Raw genomic sequence first — 22,193 nt, 5'->3', positions numbered from 1 at the left:
TACTGACGAAGTGTATATAATTGCATGCATGCCCCGCTGGTCGCCTCCGCTCGAGCGTCCACTCAGTACAAACAGTAACACTCTTTAACTGTCCATCAGTGGACCTTATGCCTTTGGTAATAAGGTCCACCAATGGATAGTTAACACATTCATTGCCAACCAGGCAAACAAGACATCCGCGCCAGGCCACAACAATTTCGTCATATAAAGCTGTAGTACCACGATCCCGACTATCGCGTCGTCCGGCCTGGGAACGAAATCATAAAATACCCGATAGTCGGGTTTTGGGCACTGAATGTGTTAACAGGGCGATGGTACCCTTAACTGACCGTAGTTCTGTAGAAAGTGACCAACTTTTTAATTTTTTCAAAGTGACTTACGGCCCGATTCTAACTTTAAGATACGTCAATTAATAGATCTAGAAACGATATGGATTAGATGTATCAGTGTCAAATGTGACGTTTCTTCAAACAAATACGTCACTTTTGACACTGATACATCTAATCCATATCGTTCTAGATCTATTAATTGACGTATATTAAAGTTAAAATCCGGCGGTTACACCCAACTCGGCTTTGGTCGCTTTCTGCATTGATAAAAAATTGAGATGGTCGTTTTCTGCATAATTACGGTCAACTGTCCATCGATGGACCTTATGTTTTGTAATAAGGTCCACCAATGCACACACAGTGTGGGCGATGGTGCCCTTACGCGACCTTCATGCCAGTGTCGAGTTGGAGCAGCTGCTTCATGAGCTCGTATGTTGAGAAGGAGGTGGCGACCATGGGTATGGCGCGGATGTAGTTGATGCTCATCCCGCGGTAGAGCCCCTTCGCGATGCCGTTCTCGCGGTAGATGAGCGTCAGCGTTCGGATCATGCCGGTGCTGTGAAACGCCAGAGGTAAAAGTAAATTTGATTATAAACAGACAGAAGTTTTTGTGGCAAAATAAAATGCCTGACAAAATGAAATATCGACATGTCTGTTATTGATCTAACCTTAACGTTATACTTAGATATTTATTACATTTTATAAGAAGATAGCTACCGCGAAATACACAACACGTTCGACATCTTCTTCTCTTTTGATATATTGGTAGTTTTCTATTTCTTTTGGCACTATTGACATTTCTCAGTAACTTACCTACAGCAATTTACATACCTATTTTAAATATTAATCAACCTATGACTATCGATAACAGATTTATCGATGTTTCGTTTTCTCAAACACTAGTTTTTACCACAAAAACTTCTATGTCTGATTATAAATAAAAGATAGACATTGGTTCATGGGTGAATCAACTTTTTCTCGACACTTGTTGCCAAGGTCCCTTTGGGTCACTGTTAAAACCCCGGTTATGATATTTAAGGAAGCGTTTTTGTGGGAATTATAAGCCCTTCCCATAACGGATCATCTACTAAGAATTTTGGATTGTTTGTAGAACTAATAGGCCAATTCGAACGTACACTGTACACTCCAATACATGTATGGACAAGTGTAATCGAAATGAACGATGACCGAATGACATCATTTAGATATAATTTTTATGTCAACTAACTGTGTTACTGTGGTCTCTAGTTGACGGGACAGAATAACAAGAAAAAGTTGATCCACCCATAATCTTTTATCGACGACTGTTTTTCCAGTACTAACGACGATTTTTTGACTACTATCTAAAACCAACCTAAAATATTAATCAGGCATCGAACCTGAACTCGTATAATTAATAAGCAAAAAGCAAAGTTCATAACACCCATAGCGTTAAATTGATAAATACGATCAATAATGTATAGCTCCGTAGTAAACAGATAACAACAAATATTGGGTCAAGACCATGCGACGTTCAGATTTGGTTTAATTACTTTGATAGATAGTAAAACATTTGTAGTAAAAAGGATAGCTAAAAGTAAATAAAAAGTGTAACCCACCTTCTGTATTGTTGCCCACACCATGTGCAAGTCATGCAATCATACATAAAATATATCATTAATACATTTTACCACTACCACCAAGTATAGATAATAAAGAATATAAATATACATGTGCAAATATAAACATAATATATGTTAGACTTAGGATATAGGTTATTTGTACTGGGTCTCTTTTGTTTCCCAAAAAGGTTTAAGTCATAATGTATTGTTTTCCGCATTTTCGTTAGTCATAATTTGTTTGGTTCAGAAACGCGTAACTTTTCTGGATTGCCATAAAACAAACCTAACCTAACCTATCTAAAGGATAACCTTACGAAAATCCTGAAAACTTAACGGTTTCAGTTTTGATAATATGACAAACAATACATTATGACTTAAAACTGTATGTGAAACAAAGGAACCCTGGTTGTACTAGCGGCTTATTATAATACATTGGTATATTCCCATCTGATCTATCCCTGGTCGGCACATCACTGCCCCACGTGACAGGGGCAGGCACAGATGGGAATCAACTCCTGTTCCTTCCTGAACGTATAGACGTTTCAAGTTTTTATCTACAATATACTGGAAACTGGTGTTAGTTAAATAAAAGTAAATATATTTTTTAATACAGTTGCTCACAAAGTGCTACTTTACGTAGCTGTTTAGCGTGCGGAAAGTTGGTTATGTCGAACTAGTGCTTTTTACTTTTCCAATTTTTTTAAATTTATACTTGTTCCAATTCACGACTACTTATTGATGAGTGTTAATATTAGTTTCCTTTAAACGTCGTAATCAGCATAAAAACCTACTGTTAATGTAAGAATATGAAAAATATACATATTTCATATTTTAATACTTACCTCTTCATCATTATAACACGTTTATTTTTTAATATTGAATATTGAAAATTCCGTTCTTAATAAGGTGTCTGAATGGAACGGAATAGCTGCCAAACGCCCATAGATATAATATACTTAAAGACGACGTCTAAGCGAGCTGTCACTGTTACCACTTTTGTTTAGTGTACGATTAACAATGTTTTACTTATTTTTTCGCAACTGTATTAAAAAACGTCGTTCGATACACGTGCGGAAATGTCATTCTTCACTCGTCCCGAGTCTTCCCACTCGCCTGCGGCTCGTGGCAAGATATCTCGGTACTCGTGAAGTAATGACATACCTTCCGCACTAGCATCGAAATGTACTATAATACCACTAGTACTAGTAAAATTAATAATAAGATACCCGTAACCGCCTATTTCGCATTTCAGTGTGAATTAGTCACATAAATGTTAGTTACAATACCTTAATACCAGTAATATTTGTATATGACGTAGGTTACAACCATGAATCTAGTATTAAAACTGGATCTGGCATGAGGTTGGGGAGAAGTGACCGAACAGGATAGTCTTATGTATCTTTCAGTAGGAGTAGCAGCGAAAAAGCTATTATTGTTTGTCCTTGTCACAGTCTCACATTTTATTTGTTCCCCACCGTTTTATTAGTATGGATTATGGTAGGCAACAAATGAATTCGACCAATCATAGTGTCGCATTTGCGTATGTTTTGACCCTCACGGAGGAACGCGTATACCACTTCTATACGATCCTACCTTCTATGGTTACAATGCAATTTAAAATAGAACAGAAAATTTATAAAATAGAGAGCGGTAATTAAACTAATTAAACAATAATGTTTTAATTGGATCGATTAATTTATTTTGGGGTCATCAGGAGGACATTAAGCTGCAGGGTTAAGTGCATCAACCCCCCAGCATAGAAATTTGCTTGCAGGGGGATCACTTCTCTGCAGCTTACTGTACGTGCTAACTATTAGTGTTACCAATTACCAAAAGTCAAGGACAACCACTGTCAAAGCTATTTAAAGATGGCGCCAGCATAGGTTTTCCCTGTTTCTACTATGGTTGTATGGGATTGATCTTTAAGGGCCATAAAATAAAACCAACATACTTTATAAAACCGAAATCATTTCCTAGCATCCGTAACTTGAGAAATAAGCGAGTTAAATTTTGAAAGCCCCATCCAAACCGACAGTCGTCGTCGACTTTAATTCGCAACTAAGGGTGGTATTGCACCTGTCCAATATTAGATCAAATGTGCATTGCATCCCACTCTCTCATTAAGCAAAATGTGAGACACATTGTACCAATTAATTGGACGGATGGAATACCACCCTAAACCCTACTCTACTACACAGTCCATAATGAGACCACTGCGACCTTAGTAGTTTCCGACAGTGTGCAATAAGGACGCTTAAGCACGAAGAATTTCGTACATTGACCCGCTTATTTCTATCTCTATCGCACTCGTGTAATTATATTGCTGACTATTTTATTGCTTTCCCGCCCATGTGTGCCCGTGTGTGCTTTGCGAGCAAGAAAGCAATATAATGATGTGCGTGCAATAGAGATAGAAAATGGCGAGTCAATGTACGAAATTCTTCGTTCTTGGCGTCCATACTTTAGTATGTGGTTGGCTAATTACACCAATATTAGGGTGACTTTGGACCGGAAGCTTGGCAGTCAACAGTGTACGGCTTTATCATGGCGGACTTACCCGAAATGCGTGGTGGCGGGGTCCATGCAGGCCAGCTGCATGCGTCGCCGCGTCACGTCGAGCGGGTAGGACACGCTCTGAGCGACCGCGCCGGCCAGACCGCCGCAGAGCAGCTTGCCCGGTACCGTTAGTACTAGGCCGCCTGAAAACAATTAGCGCAAATAAGTTAATGTTATGGGGCAATTAGCCTCATGCGTGACCTTTTAAAAAATATTTAAAATGTTGAAAAATTTTGAGCGGTTGAAACGCTCATTGGCGCGAATTCGACAGAACTGATGAGGTCACTCGATGGGAACGCAACTGACGTTTGTTATTTAGTGGCGAGTCAGGTCATAATGCTATCTCTTTCACTCTTAGTTGGTCTTAACAATTTGTTTAAACGAGTGACGTCACGTGACGTTTCGACTAATGGCGTTGCGTTTCGCTCACTAGCTTTTCGTGGGCATATTTTTGTACTTCTTATTTATTATTTTAAGCAATTCACTGATAATTTAATAAAAAATATTTCGTTCAAATATTAACCTATGAGCATGAGGATAATTCTGCAACGAATAATAGTCCAGGATTAGCATGCCGCGACTCGCTCTAACACTTGCGACAGAGTGAAGTGGGTAGATCATGCAGAAGGACATGAGGAACGTAAAGCAGTCGGCATAAGGGATTATGTACTCTGCTTCAGTCGTGGATATCGCCACATTTTATAAACATACTTGGAAATAATTGCTTGTAGTGACAATACACACGTCGGCACGTGGAAATAAAGAACTTGAGAGACTTGAAGCTACGGCTTCAACTAGTGTTGTGTAGGACCCGAATCCTTTGAGTCCACTGCTTCAAGACTCGTCGACTCAGTTTTTCAGACTCTTATTATTAAGTCTAAACTAGAGTTCTTTTCAACTGGAGAGACCCGAGTCTTTTGTAGAGACTTGAGTACTTTTCAGAGAACTCTCGATTTTTTTACAAACAATTTCGAAATGCATTTCTTTATGTACAATGTGTGGATTAGGTATACAAATCATACAATAACGCCTATTTCTTTACTGTTATTTAGGAAAACCCATAAAATTGTTCACAGAGTCTTTATTCGGAGGCTCAGTCCTTTTGGGTAACTCTTAAAAAATACTCAACAAAGGACTCGACTCGGGACTTAAAAGACTCAGAGGTTTTTTAAGCGCAGTCTCGTAAAAACGAACTGAGTTCTTCAAATTCAGATTCCAAGGACTCGAGTTCCTACCAACGCTAGCTTCAACTTTTAGTTTCGTTGTTAGCACAGTTGCATCGCCTTATCTCATGTACTCTGCTTCAGTAGTGGTTAACGCCACACTTTTCTTTTTGACTTACCAGTGTTCCTCTCGCACTTGCGACACAGCGACGTGGGTAGATACTTCATGCAGAAGAACTTCAGGGACTCGAAGCAGTAGAAGCTGAACCCGGCGTAAAGGACCATCCCGCAGAGCGTCGGCACGAAGACGCGGTATAGCACAGTTGCATGGCCTTATCTCATGTACTCTGCTTCAGTAGTGGTTAACGCCACACTTGTTTATGACTTACCAGTGTTCCTCTCACACTTGCGACACAGCGACGTGGGTAGATACTTCATGCAGAAGAACTTGAGGGACTCGAAACAGTAGAAGCTGAAGCCGGCGTAAGGGACCATCCCGCAGAGCGTCGGCACGAATCCGTGGTATAGCACAGTTGAATGGCCTTATCTCATGTACTCTGCGTCAGTAGTGGTTAACACCACACTTGTTTTTGACTTACCAGTGTTCCTCTCGCACTTGCGACACAGCGACGTGGGCAGATACTTCATGCAGAAGAACTTGAGGGACTCGAAGCAGTAGAAGCTGAAGCCGGCGTAAGGGACCATCCCGCAGAGCGTCGGCACGAATCCGCGGTATAGCACAGTTGCATGGCCTTATCTCATGTACTCTGCTTCAGTAGTGGTTAACGCCACACTTGTTTTTGACTTACCAGTGTTCCTCTCGCACTTGCGACACAGCGACGTGGGTAGATACTTCATGCAGAAGAACTTCAGGGACTCGAAGCAGTAGAAGCTGAACCCGGCGTAAGGGACCATCCCGCAGAGCGTAGGCACGAAGCCGCGGTATAGCGCGCGGATACCGCCCTCCTACAAAATGTAAACATTAATAAAAAACACTAAAAAGTCGTAGGCCAAAAGTAGGTTGAAGTTTTTAGTTTGCAGTAATCGATGAGTGGGGAAGAAGCAGACAAGTTAAATGTTAAATGAGACAACGTCACATCACATCGGGCAGTGGGATGCAAGTTGACAGTATAGCGAACAGACCATCTTAGGAAATCGGAAAGGGCGACCAATCCTCGGATTCTCTGCGGTAACCTTTGGTTAGATAGATAGGTAGTCTACAGCAAAACCAGCGAGTGGTACCATCGCCCACAATGTTAACTGTAACATCAGTGGACCTTATGCCTTTTGTAATAAGGTCCACCCATGTACAGTTAGGAGTGTTGCTGTTTGTACACAAATGTGCACAATCTTAGAATGCATAATAGATGGAGACGCAAAGTTCTGAAATGCTGATCAGGTATTTGAAGAGTTGAAAGGGTAGGTTTCTAACAAGCTAGAGTTACAACTTACTCTTAAAGGTTCTGTTCTGAAGTAAGTTAGATGAACGACCATTGACAATCTTGGGGAGGCATATAGGTACATAACCGTACATACGTCACGTCTTTTCGCTGATTATTACAGGTAAAACGTATGTCTTCTCGAATCATAACGTCAAACTAACCGTGCGGAGCATAGTGGAGGCGGTGTGCGCGATGCCCGTGTAGCGATGTTCGCCCGTCACTTGGAACGCGAGGCGCGCACGTATCGTGTCGAGGGGGTAGGTGAGCGTGACGGCCGTGACGCCGGCGCCGGCGCCCGCCAAGAACTTGTCGCCGTGCTGGACCATTGGGATGCTTAGGCCGCTTAGATACTGGAAAAAAAGATGGATGTGGTCACGAGACTGTGCGGAAAGACAAGTAAATTTATAGTGTCACTGAGAAAGGACTCCATACACGGAAACGGGTCGCTTTGTAGGTATAGAGAACACAAATATCCATATAAAGTGAGCCGTTCTTCAATGAGTACACATATGTGAACCAATATCTCGAGTAAAAATTCTGTTATTAGCGTCAGATTTGTTGCTTGCCGCTTCGAAGTTAATTTTGAAACCTGCTACTTCAATATATTTAATTCCATAGTATGTCAAAAAAACAAAATGTACTGAAATGACAGCTAGGTATATCTCGACTCAACATTGGCGTATGATGAGTGGCGGACTACTTTTAAATCGATGGACGAGTACCTACCTAATATTATACAGTCAGCAGCAAAAGTTGTTAAGTGGGCGAGGTGTTCAAAATTACCTTGACACTCTTATTCTCTAAACAATAAAATCGCGTCAAGATCATTTTGAACACCTGGCCTGGCGTTCTGCAATTGCTGCTGCTGACTGTACATAGTATTTATGAGACTTGTTGACTAATCACAGCTGCCTCGACTATAATAATGTATGCAAATGCACGCCAGTCTCGAGTAAGAAAATAAATGTCAATCTCACAAGATATATGTTCATAAGAAATTTAACGATTTGCATATTCACTATCCATATTATGACCGTTAATTCGTTAAAATACGACAAAGACCTCTCAGTGATCATTTGATCATCTTTATGCATTAGCATTATCTACTTATTAAGCAGGGCTTGCCAAACCGGAGACCCCGGTAAGGGGGTCAGTGGGGCAGACTCGAGACAGCATTCTTGAGAATCGCGATATATGTGTGAACGCGCGTTTTGCAGTTCCCGAGATATTTTGGGTACCTACATAACAGGTGTAGGTACATCTATTCGAAAGTATCTCGTGTTGAGGGATAAAAGGCAATCTTTATTGAAACATCTCGATTCATAGCCTAGTATTTGACGTATAGGTACAGTGTGATTTTCATTCCTTTGCCATATTCTACGAAGTAGGTCATACTGAACGATTTACAACCCAGAACTCGTAAAAAAATGCTGGTTTTCTCATCGACATCGAAAACGTATGAAACATTTTTTCCGCGATTTCGGAGTTGGTCGCCTCGTACCTAAAAGTTTTTCATTTGGTCGTTAAATCCAACAAATTTAGTAGCTGATTGAAATTCATTTATCGAGGCATACGTTACAAATTAAAAATGACAGTAATATTAGTATGGCCTGTTCGATTTCTAAGATCAAGTTCGCCGTACATTAACGGACGGACTATAATAGTGTTAGCAGCGCATGAGCGGCAAGAGACCCAAGTTTCTGATGTATTCTCGCGACCAGTGACGTCACCCGAAGAAATTCGACCAACGGTACATAGCTGTCTCAGTGGCCCTCTTCGTCGATTTTTAATTTCTAATGACCAAAACCATGAGTAAAACCGGTTCGGGGCATATTAAGGACTTTTTGAAGAGAGAACACAGAGCTAATCGTTTGATCGTTTAATACTTACAACAAATAGGTTAGAAGAGTTCTATATTTTAAAATCCGTAGTAGGATTTATAGTTTCCATAATTTTTACTTTATTTGATTGATTATATCTAATTATTATCGTCGCCATCATCAGGTGACATACAGGTTAATTTGTAAGCTATTTAACATACAAACTACTGACAATACACGTTCAATTATACAATAAACTGCATAAGTAAAACAAAAGCCATTGTTTAGGTATTTATTTTAGTGCAGCTAATTGTTTTCGACGACCGGTCTGGCCTAGTGGATAGTGACCCTGCCTGCGAAGCCGATGGTCCTGGGTTCGAATCCCAGTAAGGGCATTTATTTGTGTGATGAACACTAATATTTGTTCCTGAGTCATGGGTGTTTTCTATGTATATATGTATGTATTTATCTATATAAGTATGTATATCGTCGCCTAGCACCCATAGTACAAGCTTTGCTTAGTTTGGGGCTAGGTTGATCTGTGTAAGATGTCCCCTTATATTTATTTATTTATTTATTTACAAATCGTACAGCTCGTTGACATGACATGACGTAGAAAACAACATACAGTTAGCATATACAAGCTAGCAAAGGTCATGGTGGCTGGTGGCGGGTTCAATGGACTGCAAAATGACGAACGATTGTGGCCTGATTGTCATGATAAGTTGGCTTTGGCCGGTAACACTTTGGTCTTTGTAGTCCTTGTCCTTGTCTTTATGTTATATTGCCGTGTCATATCGCCACTATCGCGTCTTAGGTGCATAGATTTAGTGTTCTTATTTGTATTTTTTTCGCAATACGAATTATAAGTATACAACGTGTCTCTACCCTCTGGACATAGATGAATAGGACGTGTCGATTAGGGTATTTCTAACCTATGTAAAAAAACTCATTCCAAAAGCTAGGTACCTAATAAATAATGTGGTTAAGGTTATTAGTTGGTGGAAAGTGGAAATAGACTTTTATGGCGGTGTTAGTAAATGTTTAAAACATTATCAATTTGGAAGTAATCTAGTCGTTAATTCCTATATAAATTAGAAATCGAAATTGTTTCTTAATAGCTAGTAATAGTAATATTTGCATAGATGAATTAGATGATTGATTTCTTAATAAATATAGGTACCTATATTAGGTGTAAAAATAATTTGTTTGATTACGTTCCAGTATATTCGAAATAATTGAAACACAATACAATACAAGTCTTGTGCGAATGTGCAAAAGCAACATAATTTGGATACCTAGTATTCCTAGTAAATTAGCCAAACGATCTGGAATATTAAAATAAAGTTTAGATACCTACACGGCGCGGCACCCTCCGACTACCTGCCGACTGTATAAACGTAGAGTACTTGTATCTAAGGAAATCGGAAACTATTTTAAAGGAGAACTTTGGTCGGAACTCCACCTGACGTTTCTTGGCAATGCCATCGTGATGTATGTCTTGCATAACAAATTATTTTTAAACGAGAATACACGATTATAGATAACGCTATCCACAATCTCTTTGTATACGAAATCTCATGGGTAAAAAAATTGCAAAGACAACTTTATCCCTTTTGTAATAGAGTTCGAAACATAAACAGCGTTTCTTGGGATTAAAATGCTCATGGCTTTAATAACAATGGAATCACGTATTGTATAGTCGGGTGAACTGCGATTATCATTAAGGAATTGCGAGCTCAAGGATGGCTTTAGCAATCTCCTATCATGTATTTGCACTATTTGGAACGTTGGAACTTAACATGCGTGGAATAGGGTCGCTTTTCTAACGGTTTCTCAAGGTGTTATAGACCCTAAAGAATAAACTGGAGGCAAAGCGTGACAAAAGAACGTTTGTCATTAAAAGAAATTGTGTGGTGTGGATGCGGATGTGACGGCAGACAGCGCTGTCTGGGACTAAAAATAGTTTCCCATAAATATTGGAAATTAAGTTTGTACTTGGTACTTAAAACTTATAGTACAAGTACATTATGTACTTATGTTACATACCTATGTAACTGAGTTTGAATTGTGGCAAAAATGCACTTGTGCTGATGGTTACATCGGTATAAAAATAGTTATTTACGATACAAGTGCGGAAAAGAGGAAATTCGAAACGAGTGGCGATAAATTAAAACACGACCGAAGGGAGTGTTTTAAATCGACACGAGTTGCGAATTACCTATTTGCACGTGTATCGTACAACGTTTTACAGTACATATGGCCCTTTACACTTTTGACATACGCACGAAAAGTGCTATTTTACGCACTAGTGCGGGAAAATAGGACCATATGTACTGTAAAGGTATTTTAAGTTACTATAATTTAGGCGCTAATATTTCTAGTTCCTAATGACATGTTAAAAATAATTAAAAGAGACTTTATTTTGAAAGAATAATCATACTAATACGACTAGTAACTATTTATTAGACTTACAATTGAACTTGATTATTGTTTTTTTTTATCCTAGAATTATTAAAACGTAAGTACACAATTGCTATTTTTAAACGGTAATTAGATAGTCGTAGTCTTAGGCTTTGAAATCTTTGATTAGGTAGGTAAGGTACCTATATTCAAGTCCAGTTAAATAATTTTATCATAGTGGGATGGGATGGGAACCGAATTTGACTTAAGTTAGTTGATCCCTTTGTGTAACAAAAGTACCTAAATGAGCTATGTAATCGCTGCCGCCCTAAAAAGAAAAGACCCTCCTACGGAACGACACCTAATGATTTAATTGCGTACTGCGCATTGTGTCGCGTGCTCATCGCCGATGGGCATCGAGTCACTTTCATTTCATAATAGCTTTCGATTTCGCCGAACAAATCGTGCTTCGTCAAACCTCGTAACGGCCACCATAAAACATTGGGTTGGCACGATCACGAAACTTTTTATGTAGGTATCTACTGTAAAATATTCAATAATAATAATATATGGAGGTATTTTCATTGTAACTAATTTTCATTCGACATCTCGACGTACTGACTGCCGTCGTGGTCGTGCCAGCTAGGTTAGGTTCGACCCTTGGAGAATTGAGAGAGCGATAGAAAAAAATTGGGCAAAATAAAAATAAAATAGTGCTGTTTTCTTATTCTATTGCCAGTTCAGATTTTCAGTTAAGTAGTCAGTTAGCCCTTATTGGAGTAAGATTTTGCAGGTTCATCCTTACTATAATATTATAAATTCGAAAATAACGCTGTCTGAACTGAACCGCAGAATCGATTTATATTACCTAAAATTTGGTATGGAGATAGTTTGAGGCCCGGGGAAGGACGCAGGATAGTTTTTATCAATAATCATCATTCCAATTTGACAAGTCGCGGGTACAAGCAAGTATAAAATAAATACATAGATAAAGCCTGACCAGGAATATATGATCACGCGCCATGTTGCGGAATTTCACTGGAACTATTTTTTTCATACTATTATACTGAACTGTCACCCTATACAATGAGAATAACAGCGCCCTCTTGACAATGATAATATATTACTGGTCAGGCTTTACATAGAGTATCGTGAGTATCTGTAAACGTGGATATTAGTAGGTGTCTACTAGTTGTTAACTACGTGCCATAACTGCGAAACACGAATCGAGTCTTTGAGGCACCTCGATTACCTCCTACAGCTTATTTTACTACGCAAATAGCAGAAAGCCTAATTCTTGTATTCTTCTTTTAAATACAAGACTAACAAATGTAAAAGCGATACAAAATGTTAACGAACATACTGATTTAAAAAAGATAGATTGATTAATTAATTAATTTATTGATCAAATAAGTATAATAACACAGCATTACAGTATAAAACCAAGGCACTGTGAAACTACAAAGTAAAAGAAGAGAAAAAGAAAAACAATACACATAAAAATGAAATTAACTAAATATTAGATTTGGGCGACGACGTAACGGCGTGGCTCCGTAGCGTCGTCTGACTCGGCGTAGGGTTCGGCAGGTTGCTCCGGAACCGCCGAAACACCACACCCTTCGGCCAGAAGTCCGCGCTTGCGATGGTGTCCTGCAGCGGCCGCGGCACGCGCACCACAAATGAACTGAAGTGAACATAGTGACGCGACTGTAGCTGGTGCACCCTCAGCGTGTAGCCAGTCTTCCGGCGGACGTACTCCACCACCTCGTCGGCCAGGGCGGAGTAATGTAGGCGTGACACGTAAAGCGCCTTACTCGGTGTCGCAATTCGTAGTAATATAATTCGTAGTAATGTAATATATGCTAAAGATTGTAACAAATTAAGAAATCAGTTATGTCAGATATTCTGTATGAATGTGCCACGCCTAGGTATTGAAAATAGTTATGTATTCAAATGAAAATCCGTGTTGTCCGCCTACAAGTGCCTGTCACACATTCGCGGCAATCCGGAATAAATTGAATAAATTTGTGTTCATTGACGGGCACAACAAAGGATATCTTTCATTATTTTGAAGTATACGTCTAAGCTAAGTCTGCACCGCCTAGGCCATAAGTGGCCATAACCATAACATAACTGTCATATTTTCAAAATATTTAGACGTTATGGTTGCCCTTCCACTTTGTCGCTGCCGCGCCGGCTTTCTTTTACTAAACTCTAGTAAAAAAGCTACAGCAAAAATACAGATACGAAATCGTCGATTAAATAATTCAGATGATATACATTTTTGGATATACTCCCTCTTATGTATCGATACTATACCTACATACAATAAAGAGAACAGTACGGATATGATGGTCGTTCTTATCTACGTGACACCGTGATAAAACAGTGTCCGTCACTTTCTATCCCACGGTGTTAAAAAGTGACAGTTATTTTATCTCGTGGATAAAGATGGATAAAGCCATCCATAATACGCCGGCAGGAAAAGAAGAAGAAGAGACTATAAGTACATCAATTTATCTGTGCTCGTTACCTAAGTATTCTTCTTTTTCGATAGGAACTTTCTTCAATATGTCGCCTAAATAAAGAGCATTTTTATCAAGGTTTAGTCTGATGATGGATTCTATGAGGGATTGAGGGAACTCCTCACATCTTATAAGCATACATACAACGATTTTTGTATTTTCATCATGCAACAAACTAAGCATTTACAATTAAAAAGTGCCATTTGATAAAGTGGAACTGCTAATGAAGACTTAAAGTCGGTTTTACTTTATTATTTAAGATTAATTACGACAGACAACATGAACACTGAAGTAAACACAACAAAGTAGAGAATTGCACAGATATCAGGTGCAATATTGTTCACACGCAATTCGCAATAACGGTCGCCCTCCGACCGTGACCGAATCATAGACCTAGGATTCGCTTGCGCTTGACAGACAGCTGAAGTGTGCGAAAGGGAAGCCATCACGTATATGAACATCCCATGAGTGCGAAAGAGTCAGATTACCAAAGAGAAAACGTAACCACTTTTGAGTTTGACGACGGCCGCGGACGGCCAAGAGCTTATCACGGTAATTTTCAAATTGAAAAATATACACGGATTAGGACGAAAAGTATTAAATAAAGTAATTCAGTGAAGATGGTGTCTTGTAGTGTGCCGGATTGCAGTGTCACAGGGCCAAATAGTCCAAGCAAATACTCATTTCAGAGGATTTATGATATTCCGAGCGAAATTTTCATAACGATATTTTGTCAAATTAACAGCGTAAAAAGTGTAAGAAGCCGGTTTATACAGTTCATTGTAAGTTTTTCTTCCTTTGTGTGCTAATATTTTATCATATTAGTCTATAATTTAAAATATTTTGTGTAAAAACATAATCTGTTACTTTACGCTAGGGCTTGACAAAATGTTCACATGACAGTATCGATAACTTGTCGGTATATTAATAGCTATGTAATTATTTCTTCACAAGACATCATTAAGATATTAGTTTTTATAACCGACTTCAAATAATAACGATTGTTATACCTTTTTGAAGGTGTTCATGTATAGCGGTAAACTTAAACTTCACTTTCCAACACAGTAAGAGTTACATTAAGATAAGTCTGCAACGATTTTGATGGCAAACGCAGTGCAAGTGTTATTTATACGTCATAATGTCGTAGAATTTTAACGTTTAAAATAACACATTTGAAAAAGTAGTCGATAAAGCAATCAAACATCGACAGATTATTAATATGTTGTAACATGACATCACTATTTTTGATCTCACATAGACAAATTACGCCCACACTTGCATTTCATTTTTGGTCACACTTTCGAAGATTGACAGTTGTTCTTTGTCATATAATTCTTTGGACCGAATACGGCCGTCCGGTGTTTAAACACAACTTTATTTGTATTTCAAATTTAAGCTCGACTCTATTCTCTACACAATTAAGTTCAAAGTGCAATGGTATTTTTTTCGGTTTGAGGTTTAGAATACCTGTTTGCACGAAACCGAAGTATTCTGATATGAGCTTTATGTTATTGGAAATTAGGCGTTTATTGCACTGTTTGGTCTGAGTAAGGTGTAGCAGTACTATCAGTACAAACAAGGATTTGTTGGTTTTCTTATATCTATTACGAAAGGGTTAACTAAGATCTTAGCGAGAATAAGGACCTAAAACATTGCAAAATAATTGGTTTCGGTCGGACACTAACTTTAACAACTTTCAGTGAACCTTATGTGTTTGCAATAAAAATTACGAATTGTCAGTAAAGTTTAATTAAGTAGGTACCTAATGTACTATATCATCAGTGACAGTGTTCCAAAGATAGAGAGGATTTCGTCCTACTTATTACAAAGGGGTAAGGTGTAAAGTCCAAAATAGTGTCCAAAGATAGGTATCTTTGACGTCAACTGTACCTACTCTATGTAGGTACCTATTTACTTACTTATGAATAACACTTTAAGTATCTACGTACCTACCTCTATCTATACGTATTTTAATATTTTTATAGAATCGAACATACCACTCAACTGACGCAATGCAACAGACCGCACAATTGTGTCAATGGAGGGAACAACAAAATAATGGAACATTTGTTATTGACTATAGAATATTAATTTATTAATTATTATCTACTTACTTTATTAGCTAATAATCATTTTATTGTTTATACTTCGCAACCAGAATAATTTTATTAAGAAAGCATTAAATTAAAAATTAAATAATTTTTATTTTATTTATTTTGCTTTTTTCAAGAAATGTACCTACCACTGAAATGTATAGTACCTATCTGCCTAGGGGTAAACCGGGATTCTAGAACCACTTTCAAAAACGATAGGTACTAAAACGATAATGATAACGTCATAAATAGCATAATCACTAAATGACAGGCGACCAATGAATCGTTTCAATAAGCAGAAATTCCAAATTTTGTAAGAATGTCTCTCCTAAGGTTTTAGTCACCCAAATACCCAAAGAAACTCGTTAAAAAAATTAATAAGTAGCCTACCTATGACTCGGTATTTCCACATCTACAATGACTTGGAAGTACCCGTGACGGATTCTGGCTGAACTTGTAATTGGAAAACAAAAGCGGAATGTTCGGATTATCCACGCATTAACGAATAACCGGTTAAAGACGTATAGTTTGAATAGTAAATTTCTACGGTGTATGTAATGTAGCCTTGGAGTGGAAAACTAAGTTAGGTTCTAATGTTGAATGTAAAAACAACTGCTGCCTGTGAATGAGGTTGAATTATTGGTAGGGGAACCATTAGTTACGTTTACCCTAAATCCCTAAAACAATAAAAAAACAACTATAAGGACCTTAATCGAAAAGACAGTTTCTTAATCGACAATTAAATGCAATATCTGACCATTTAAAAATTGAAATAGGTTATTAAATAACTACTTAATACACATTGTCAATTAAGTCAACAATATATGATAAGATATGGTTGTACTTAAGTCGCTGATTTAAAACATTAAGGTATCAATGGTATTCATTGTCACACTCCACAGTCCACACTGTTAACTGTCATTTTTCCCGATTTTTCGTAAAACACTTTTATTTACCACGATATGGTGTCAAACAAGCATCGCTCTAGTGGAGTTACACGTTACCGACCCCAAAAGCTTCCAAGGATTTCTGATTGGGAGCGTTGTTGGGAGAATTGTGGTTTTCTGTTAAGGTAGAGGTACTAAGTACTAACCCAATTGGGCTGCTCTACCGCTCTAAAAGATATAAAGCAAAATTATTTTTGGTTATTTAAGAGAGTCATCATTCTCTATTCTATTGCCCTTGTCCCATTGACTTGGGGTCGGCGCAGCATGTCTTTCTCTTCCACACCTCTCTGTCGCCCGTCATTTCATCATTCACTTGCGTTCGTTTCATATCATCTCTCACACAGTCCATCCACCTATTCCTTGGTGTTCCTTTCCTCGTACTTCCCTCCACATTCATTCGTAATACCTTTCTCGTCACATGACTTTCATCCCTCCGCATCACATGCCCGTACCACGCTAGGCGATTTGCCCTTACTTTTTCTGTTATGGGCGCAACTTTCCTTATCCTATCCATTCTCGTCACGCCACACATCCATCTCCTTCTCATCCTCCTCATTCTCATCTCCGCTACATGCAATCTCTTTTCATCCGTCACCTTTAGGGCCCAACACTCTGATCCATGGTTATTTAAGAGAGTAAGATGGCAAAATAGTAACTCAATGCGCTGCGTGCGGCTCAATGAAAAGTTAGTTTCATTAGAAACTAGCGACCCATAACAAATTATACACATAAACCTTCCTCAAGAATCACTCTATTGATAGGCGAAAACCACATGAATTTCCGTTCAGTAGTTTATTAGTTAATCGCGAACAAACAGACAGACGCGGCTTGTTTTATAAGGTGTACTGTTGCCGATTTTGGAGGTGCGATATATCGCGTCAGGAATGTCAATAAGTAATTAGTAATGGTTCTTTTATAGTTCTTTGGTACTCGTGGCTCTAATTATAGCGTTGGAAGTTCATGGTTTTGCGATAACGTTAAACGTACCTAGTAAATTATCTTCAATAGACATCTCGAGTGTTTAAGTAAGGGCACAGAATAAATAATAGTACTAGGTACAAAAGATTCACTCTCTAACAAAACGCGTCTGTTTCGATTAGGACAGATATGACCGCTAGGTGGCGCAAGCACCACGCGCGGCCTATGGCTAGCCACCAAAATTGGTGTGGGACGGATGTACTTATAGCTACTTGTTGTGACGCGACGAAATCGCTGAGTGAGCCACGCCTGGTAAGGGTAACATCTATTGTTAAAGTCTATTAAGAATATATGTTTTTGGTTAATTTTTTGGAGAATCGTACATACACTAAAATAAAAAAATATAACGCTCCAGTAGCTTTCAGGTGCAAAAGTAGCAAAAGAGTTTTTTTTTGTTTCTGTCATATTTGAAACCTGAAAACACCATTCCAAATTCTAATAGGTAAGTTTCAGTGCAGTGCAGTGCAGTTCTAATAGGTAATTTAAAGACGTATACATATGCTATTTATGCATCTATAAGAAAACTATAGACATAAGTATTATCCGTTTCTGTTTGCAATTTGCATACATATCCTGTTTATTCAGAATATAATACAAACGGGAGATTATCTCTACCGACGCACAATAATATCAATTCAGATAACTGAAATGAGAATACCAAAGATATTGCCGAAGGAGGGACTTGTTTAAGACTATAAATTACCATAATATGCAGGTAGGTATGTGTATGACTGTATGTAGGTACCTAATTGCTACCTACTGTCTGCTAGGTATTCAATTTATCGAGCGAGCGCGAAGCGTCTCCATTTCAACTTGGCCAAAAATGCTTTCGTATGTCTGGCTGTTTTCCTCTACAAGTCGCTTCAATTTCTCAACCGATTGTTATGAATTTTTGTGAGCAGGTTATTGAATTATATGAAGTATTCTGTCGATTGAGCTTTGGATTTTTTTTTATGGCGAAGTCTTTACTCTGTTGAAGCTAAGTACAGCTCACGTAGCCACTTGTAAATAATAGGCCTCACCTTTATAGGAGGTAATAGTGGTCCTAAAACGTGTATTAAATATATAGTGGGGTTGTAGGTATAATAGTTAGGGTTATCAACTGTCTGGACTTTGTCTGGCTTCAAGGCGCGTGCTATAAGCAAATGTGAACTTACGAATTTGCTATCTATTATGAATTCATAACTACTTATAGTATAATTAGATAATGCTCTACCTACAGCATTGTGTCCGCTTTTTGTCTTATAAGTAAGTTTTATTAGCAATAAAGAATAAATAAATAATATAATATTATAAGAAGCTGATCAATTTTGCCAAGTCATATTTAGATGAAAATAAAATGGATCGGAAGACGCAACTAGACAGACCAATAACAGATAAATCTTTAGCCTACTCACATATTATTGTTCAAACAAAACACATCATAATTAATATGACAGATTTAGATTAGATTTAGATTTCTTTATTTCAAGATGAAAATTACACTATAAATTTGCTACATTCGTCAAAATTATGTTTATCTTCTCATCATGATCGTCAAAAATTACATTATATATTTAAAAATAAAAAATATTAAGATTAATAAAGACATGTTGAGATACTTAAATAATGTTACGTGATAAAGTAAAGCTACCTATTTATTTTAGATTTCGTTTTTAAGTTCGTAACTTTTATGGGGTGTGATATTCTGATTTCTGATCAAATGATAACACAAAGCAAATGGGTGGCAAGTGCATTTCTAACCAATTAAATTAGGGTTTGGTGTAGGTTTAGTTTACGTTTAGGGTAACCCTTAACTGTTTCTCTCCCCCACAGTGTAGTTGGCTAAAATTACATGCTGTGTTTATAGTCCCAAGAAATTGTAGAATATTATTGAGGGTGCCACTTCCTACGCAACTGTCACATTTTTGACGTAAAATGTTTAAACATGGCAACAATTTAGTATGGATTTTTTTTAGTTCCATTTTAATTAATTTCTACTATTTTATGTTGCACTATCCTCGATCCTAAGGCCCAAGGTCCTAACTATAGTACTTATTCAGTTCAATAAAATATAAATCATATTCGATTGGAACAGTTGCTTTTGCAGTGTTTCGTTCAGTTTTTGAACAACGCAAAATAAACTAAAATTGTAGGTTCAAATTTCTGTGGCAAATTTTGCATTTTTCATTTGTATGGCTGGGCCTTAGGAGGCTATAATGGCTTACCTTTTTATAAATCTCGAAGCTTGTAAACTGTGTAGCAGCATACGGGAATATTCGGACCATTTGGGCTCCATTCCCCTTGTACAGTGCTACTAGCGACTCCCGCTTGACTATGGCCATGAGCCCGCCAACGACTCCGTGGTGCTTGTAGTGTATTGACTGGGCTTGCAGCAGGATCTTGATGCGGTCTAGGGGTGCAACGGTTGTCTTGGCACACATGCCGGCAACACCTGTTGGAATATACTTGTGAGATGCTTTTGTGTCAAGTGTTTCAATTTCTGACTTTGAAAATTGATGTTTAGTATGTTTTAACCTCCTTATTAATTTTTTTAAATCTTTTTTTTTTAAGGGGAAAGACCCCCTTATTCATAAACGCGCTACAAGCCTCAATTAGCTAATAATCGTTTGTCTTTATCTGTCATTTTGACTTATGTATTTGTAAGAAACGGATAAAACATTAATTTAACTAAATCAGGCCTGTAAAGTTTTATGAATAAGGGGATTAGTAATTACTCAAGAGAGTTTTATATTAGGTACTTGAGTTCTTTATAAAAATATAGGTAATAAAATAAATTAAAAGTGACTGTATAACTATTTTGCATTAAATATATTAGGAAATGATATAGACACTACAGAACATAAAAATATAACATCAAAAACAGGTAACAGACACAGTAAAAACAACTTTACTATAATAAATGTCAGCACATACCTATTTAAAAAAATAAATTAATGTGCAATTTTTTTTAAGGATTGCTAGGTTTTATTTACTAATATTTTTACAACTTTACAACAAAACACTAAAACTTCAAATAAAAAATTTGCCCTGTGAAATTTTAACATATTTATTTACACATTAAAATTCTTAAAAAAAGAAGGCAAGTCAGGAATATTAATATTTTAGTAATATATCAAGTTATAAGTAGTAAATAAATAATTATATTATCTAACCATGGTAAACAAAAATGTTTGTAATTAAAATAGGGATAAGATAAAGAGATTAATTATTTGATAAGGGTAAAATTATATGCCTATATAGTGAATCTAACTAGAATTATTCCTATTAGAAGTATTAACTGAATTTTGTTATTAAAAAAATGGGAAAGATTATTGTAAAATTTTAATGGTTTGAAATCTTTTTCCTATTACATTAAAGTTAACAATATAACTAATAACTTTTTCTAAAAACAAATGGCATGGGAATCAAACGAAAATATAAATTAAACTTACCTCCAGCCAGCAAGCTCTTCATAATAAAGTCAAGATCACTTTTCTTCTCCATTGTTAGAGCCATGTTGTTATTTATGTCTTTACGGTAAAGTCGGTAAAATTTAATTCCGTTTGTTTTATGTGCGATATTCTGCTGGTGTATACGTGTCACGGCCCGCACTAATCCATGGTGTACTCAAAATTCTTGGTTTAATTTATTAGCCGCCGCCACTGGTCATTTGGCACGAGCATCGGCACTTTCACCTGCAAGCAATCAGGTAATGAAGTATTCCTCAAAATATTCGGAATAACTTCGAACTCCGAAAACATTCAAATTCACAATTAACTCAGTTAATTTTTACCACATTATTAACACAACTAATAAAGTAATTCAAAGGGCTTCAGATAATATCGAACTTAATATAAACTGAATTGAATAACAAACGATACATACATTCCCGTTAACGTCTTTCTGAGAAATAAAAAATAATACTTTTTCTTCTTTGATTTCAATTATTGTAGCTATGAACTTCAAAATGTATCCTCCTTCTATTGGCTGATAAAACCACATTCCGTTGAAATTGGTACATAATAAACCAATAGCAGAAGAGTATGTTTTTTTTTCATAAACTGTAAATAGAGAACATACCTCTTTTTGACGCATTGTCAAAACTGACAGCTGACAGCATATACGTGTTACGTTTCATTTACTATTAATGATAGACTGACCACTCTACAACATTTTAATTTGATTTTAATTAAGATGCGTGTAAGAAAAGGATGTGCTATGAATAAATGTTTAAATTTTTGTAAATGTTTAATAGTATCATTACAATCCTTAATTGCGTAGAACAGAGTGGCGTGATTGCTAATAGCAGTGACATCTGTTATATTTAGCTGCAACTACTGACCTCATGTGCAGA

At 37.3% G+C, this 22,193-nt stretch overlaps 1 protein-coding gene and 1 long non-coding RNA gene across 2 annotated transcripts in view; one reads left to right on the top strand and one right to left on the bottom strand.

Moving 5' to 3' along the window:
* LOC134797578 (uncharacterized) overlaps positions 1–11,187 on the top strand; it is a 407,161-nt gene extending 395,974 nt beyond the window's left edge. The window contains exon 2 of the long non-coding RNA XR_010145098.1: positions 11,029–11,187. This is a non-coding gene — a long non-coding RNA (uncharacterized LOC134797578). The remainder of the gene's footprint in view (positions 1–11,028) is intronic.
* On the bottom strand, positions 678–21,357 carry LOC134797573 (solute carrier family 25 member 16-like). The gene is made up of 6 exons (XM_063769862.1): positions 21,292–21,357; positions 20,065–20,291; positions 7,253–7,441; positions 6,459–6,615; positions 4,488–4,629; positions 678–885 (listed from the first exon to the last, which is right to left on the bottom strand). Exons 1-6 carry the CDS (start codon positions 21,353–21,355, stop codon positions 708–710), a joined length of 957 nt encoding a protein of 318 aa, XP_063625932.1. The 5' UTR covers positions 21,356–21,357; the 3' UTR covers positions 678–707.
* Between the last annotated feature and the right edge of the window lie 836 nt (positions 21,358–22,193).

This window comes from Cydia splendana, chromosome 15, assembly GCF_910591565.1.
Source record: "Cydia splendana chromosome 15, ilCydSple1.2, whole genome shotgun sequence".
In the NCBI taxonomy this organism is placed as follows: domain Eukaryota; kingdom Metazoa; phylum Arthropoda; class Insecta; order Lepidoptera; family Tortricidae; genus Cydia; species Cydia splendana.
This window is presented reverse-complemented; position numbering and strand designations above follow the sequence as displayed.

Bases quoted from the DNA above. Each gene is read 5' to 3' on its own strand.
- LOC134797573 (XM_063769862.1), bottom strand. From the start codon at position 21,355: ATGGCTCTAACAATGGAGAAGAAAAGTGATCTTGACTTTATTATGAAG. The intron at 7,442-20,064 runs GTAAGCCATTAT...CTTTTTTTCCAG, and splicing joins GCTTCGAGATTTATAAAAAG to TATCTAAGCGGCCTAAGCAT. The intron at 886-4,487 runs GTAAGTCCGCCA...GGCGTTTCACAG, and splicing joins CCCGCCACCACGCATTTCGG to CACCGGCATGATCCGAACGC.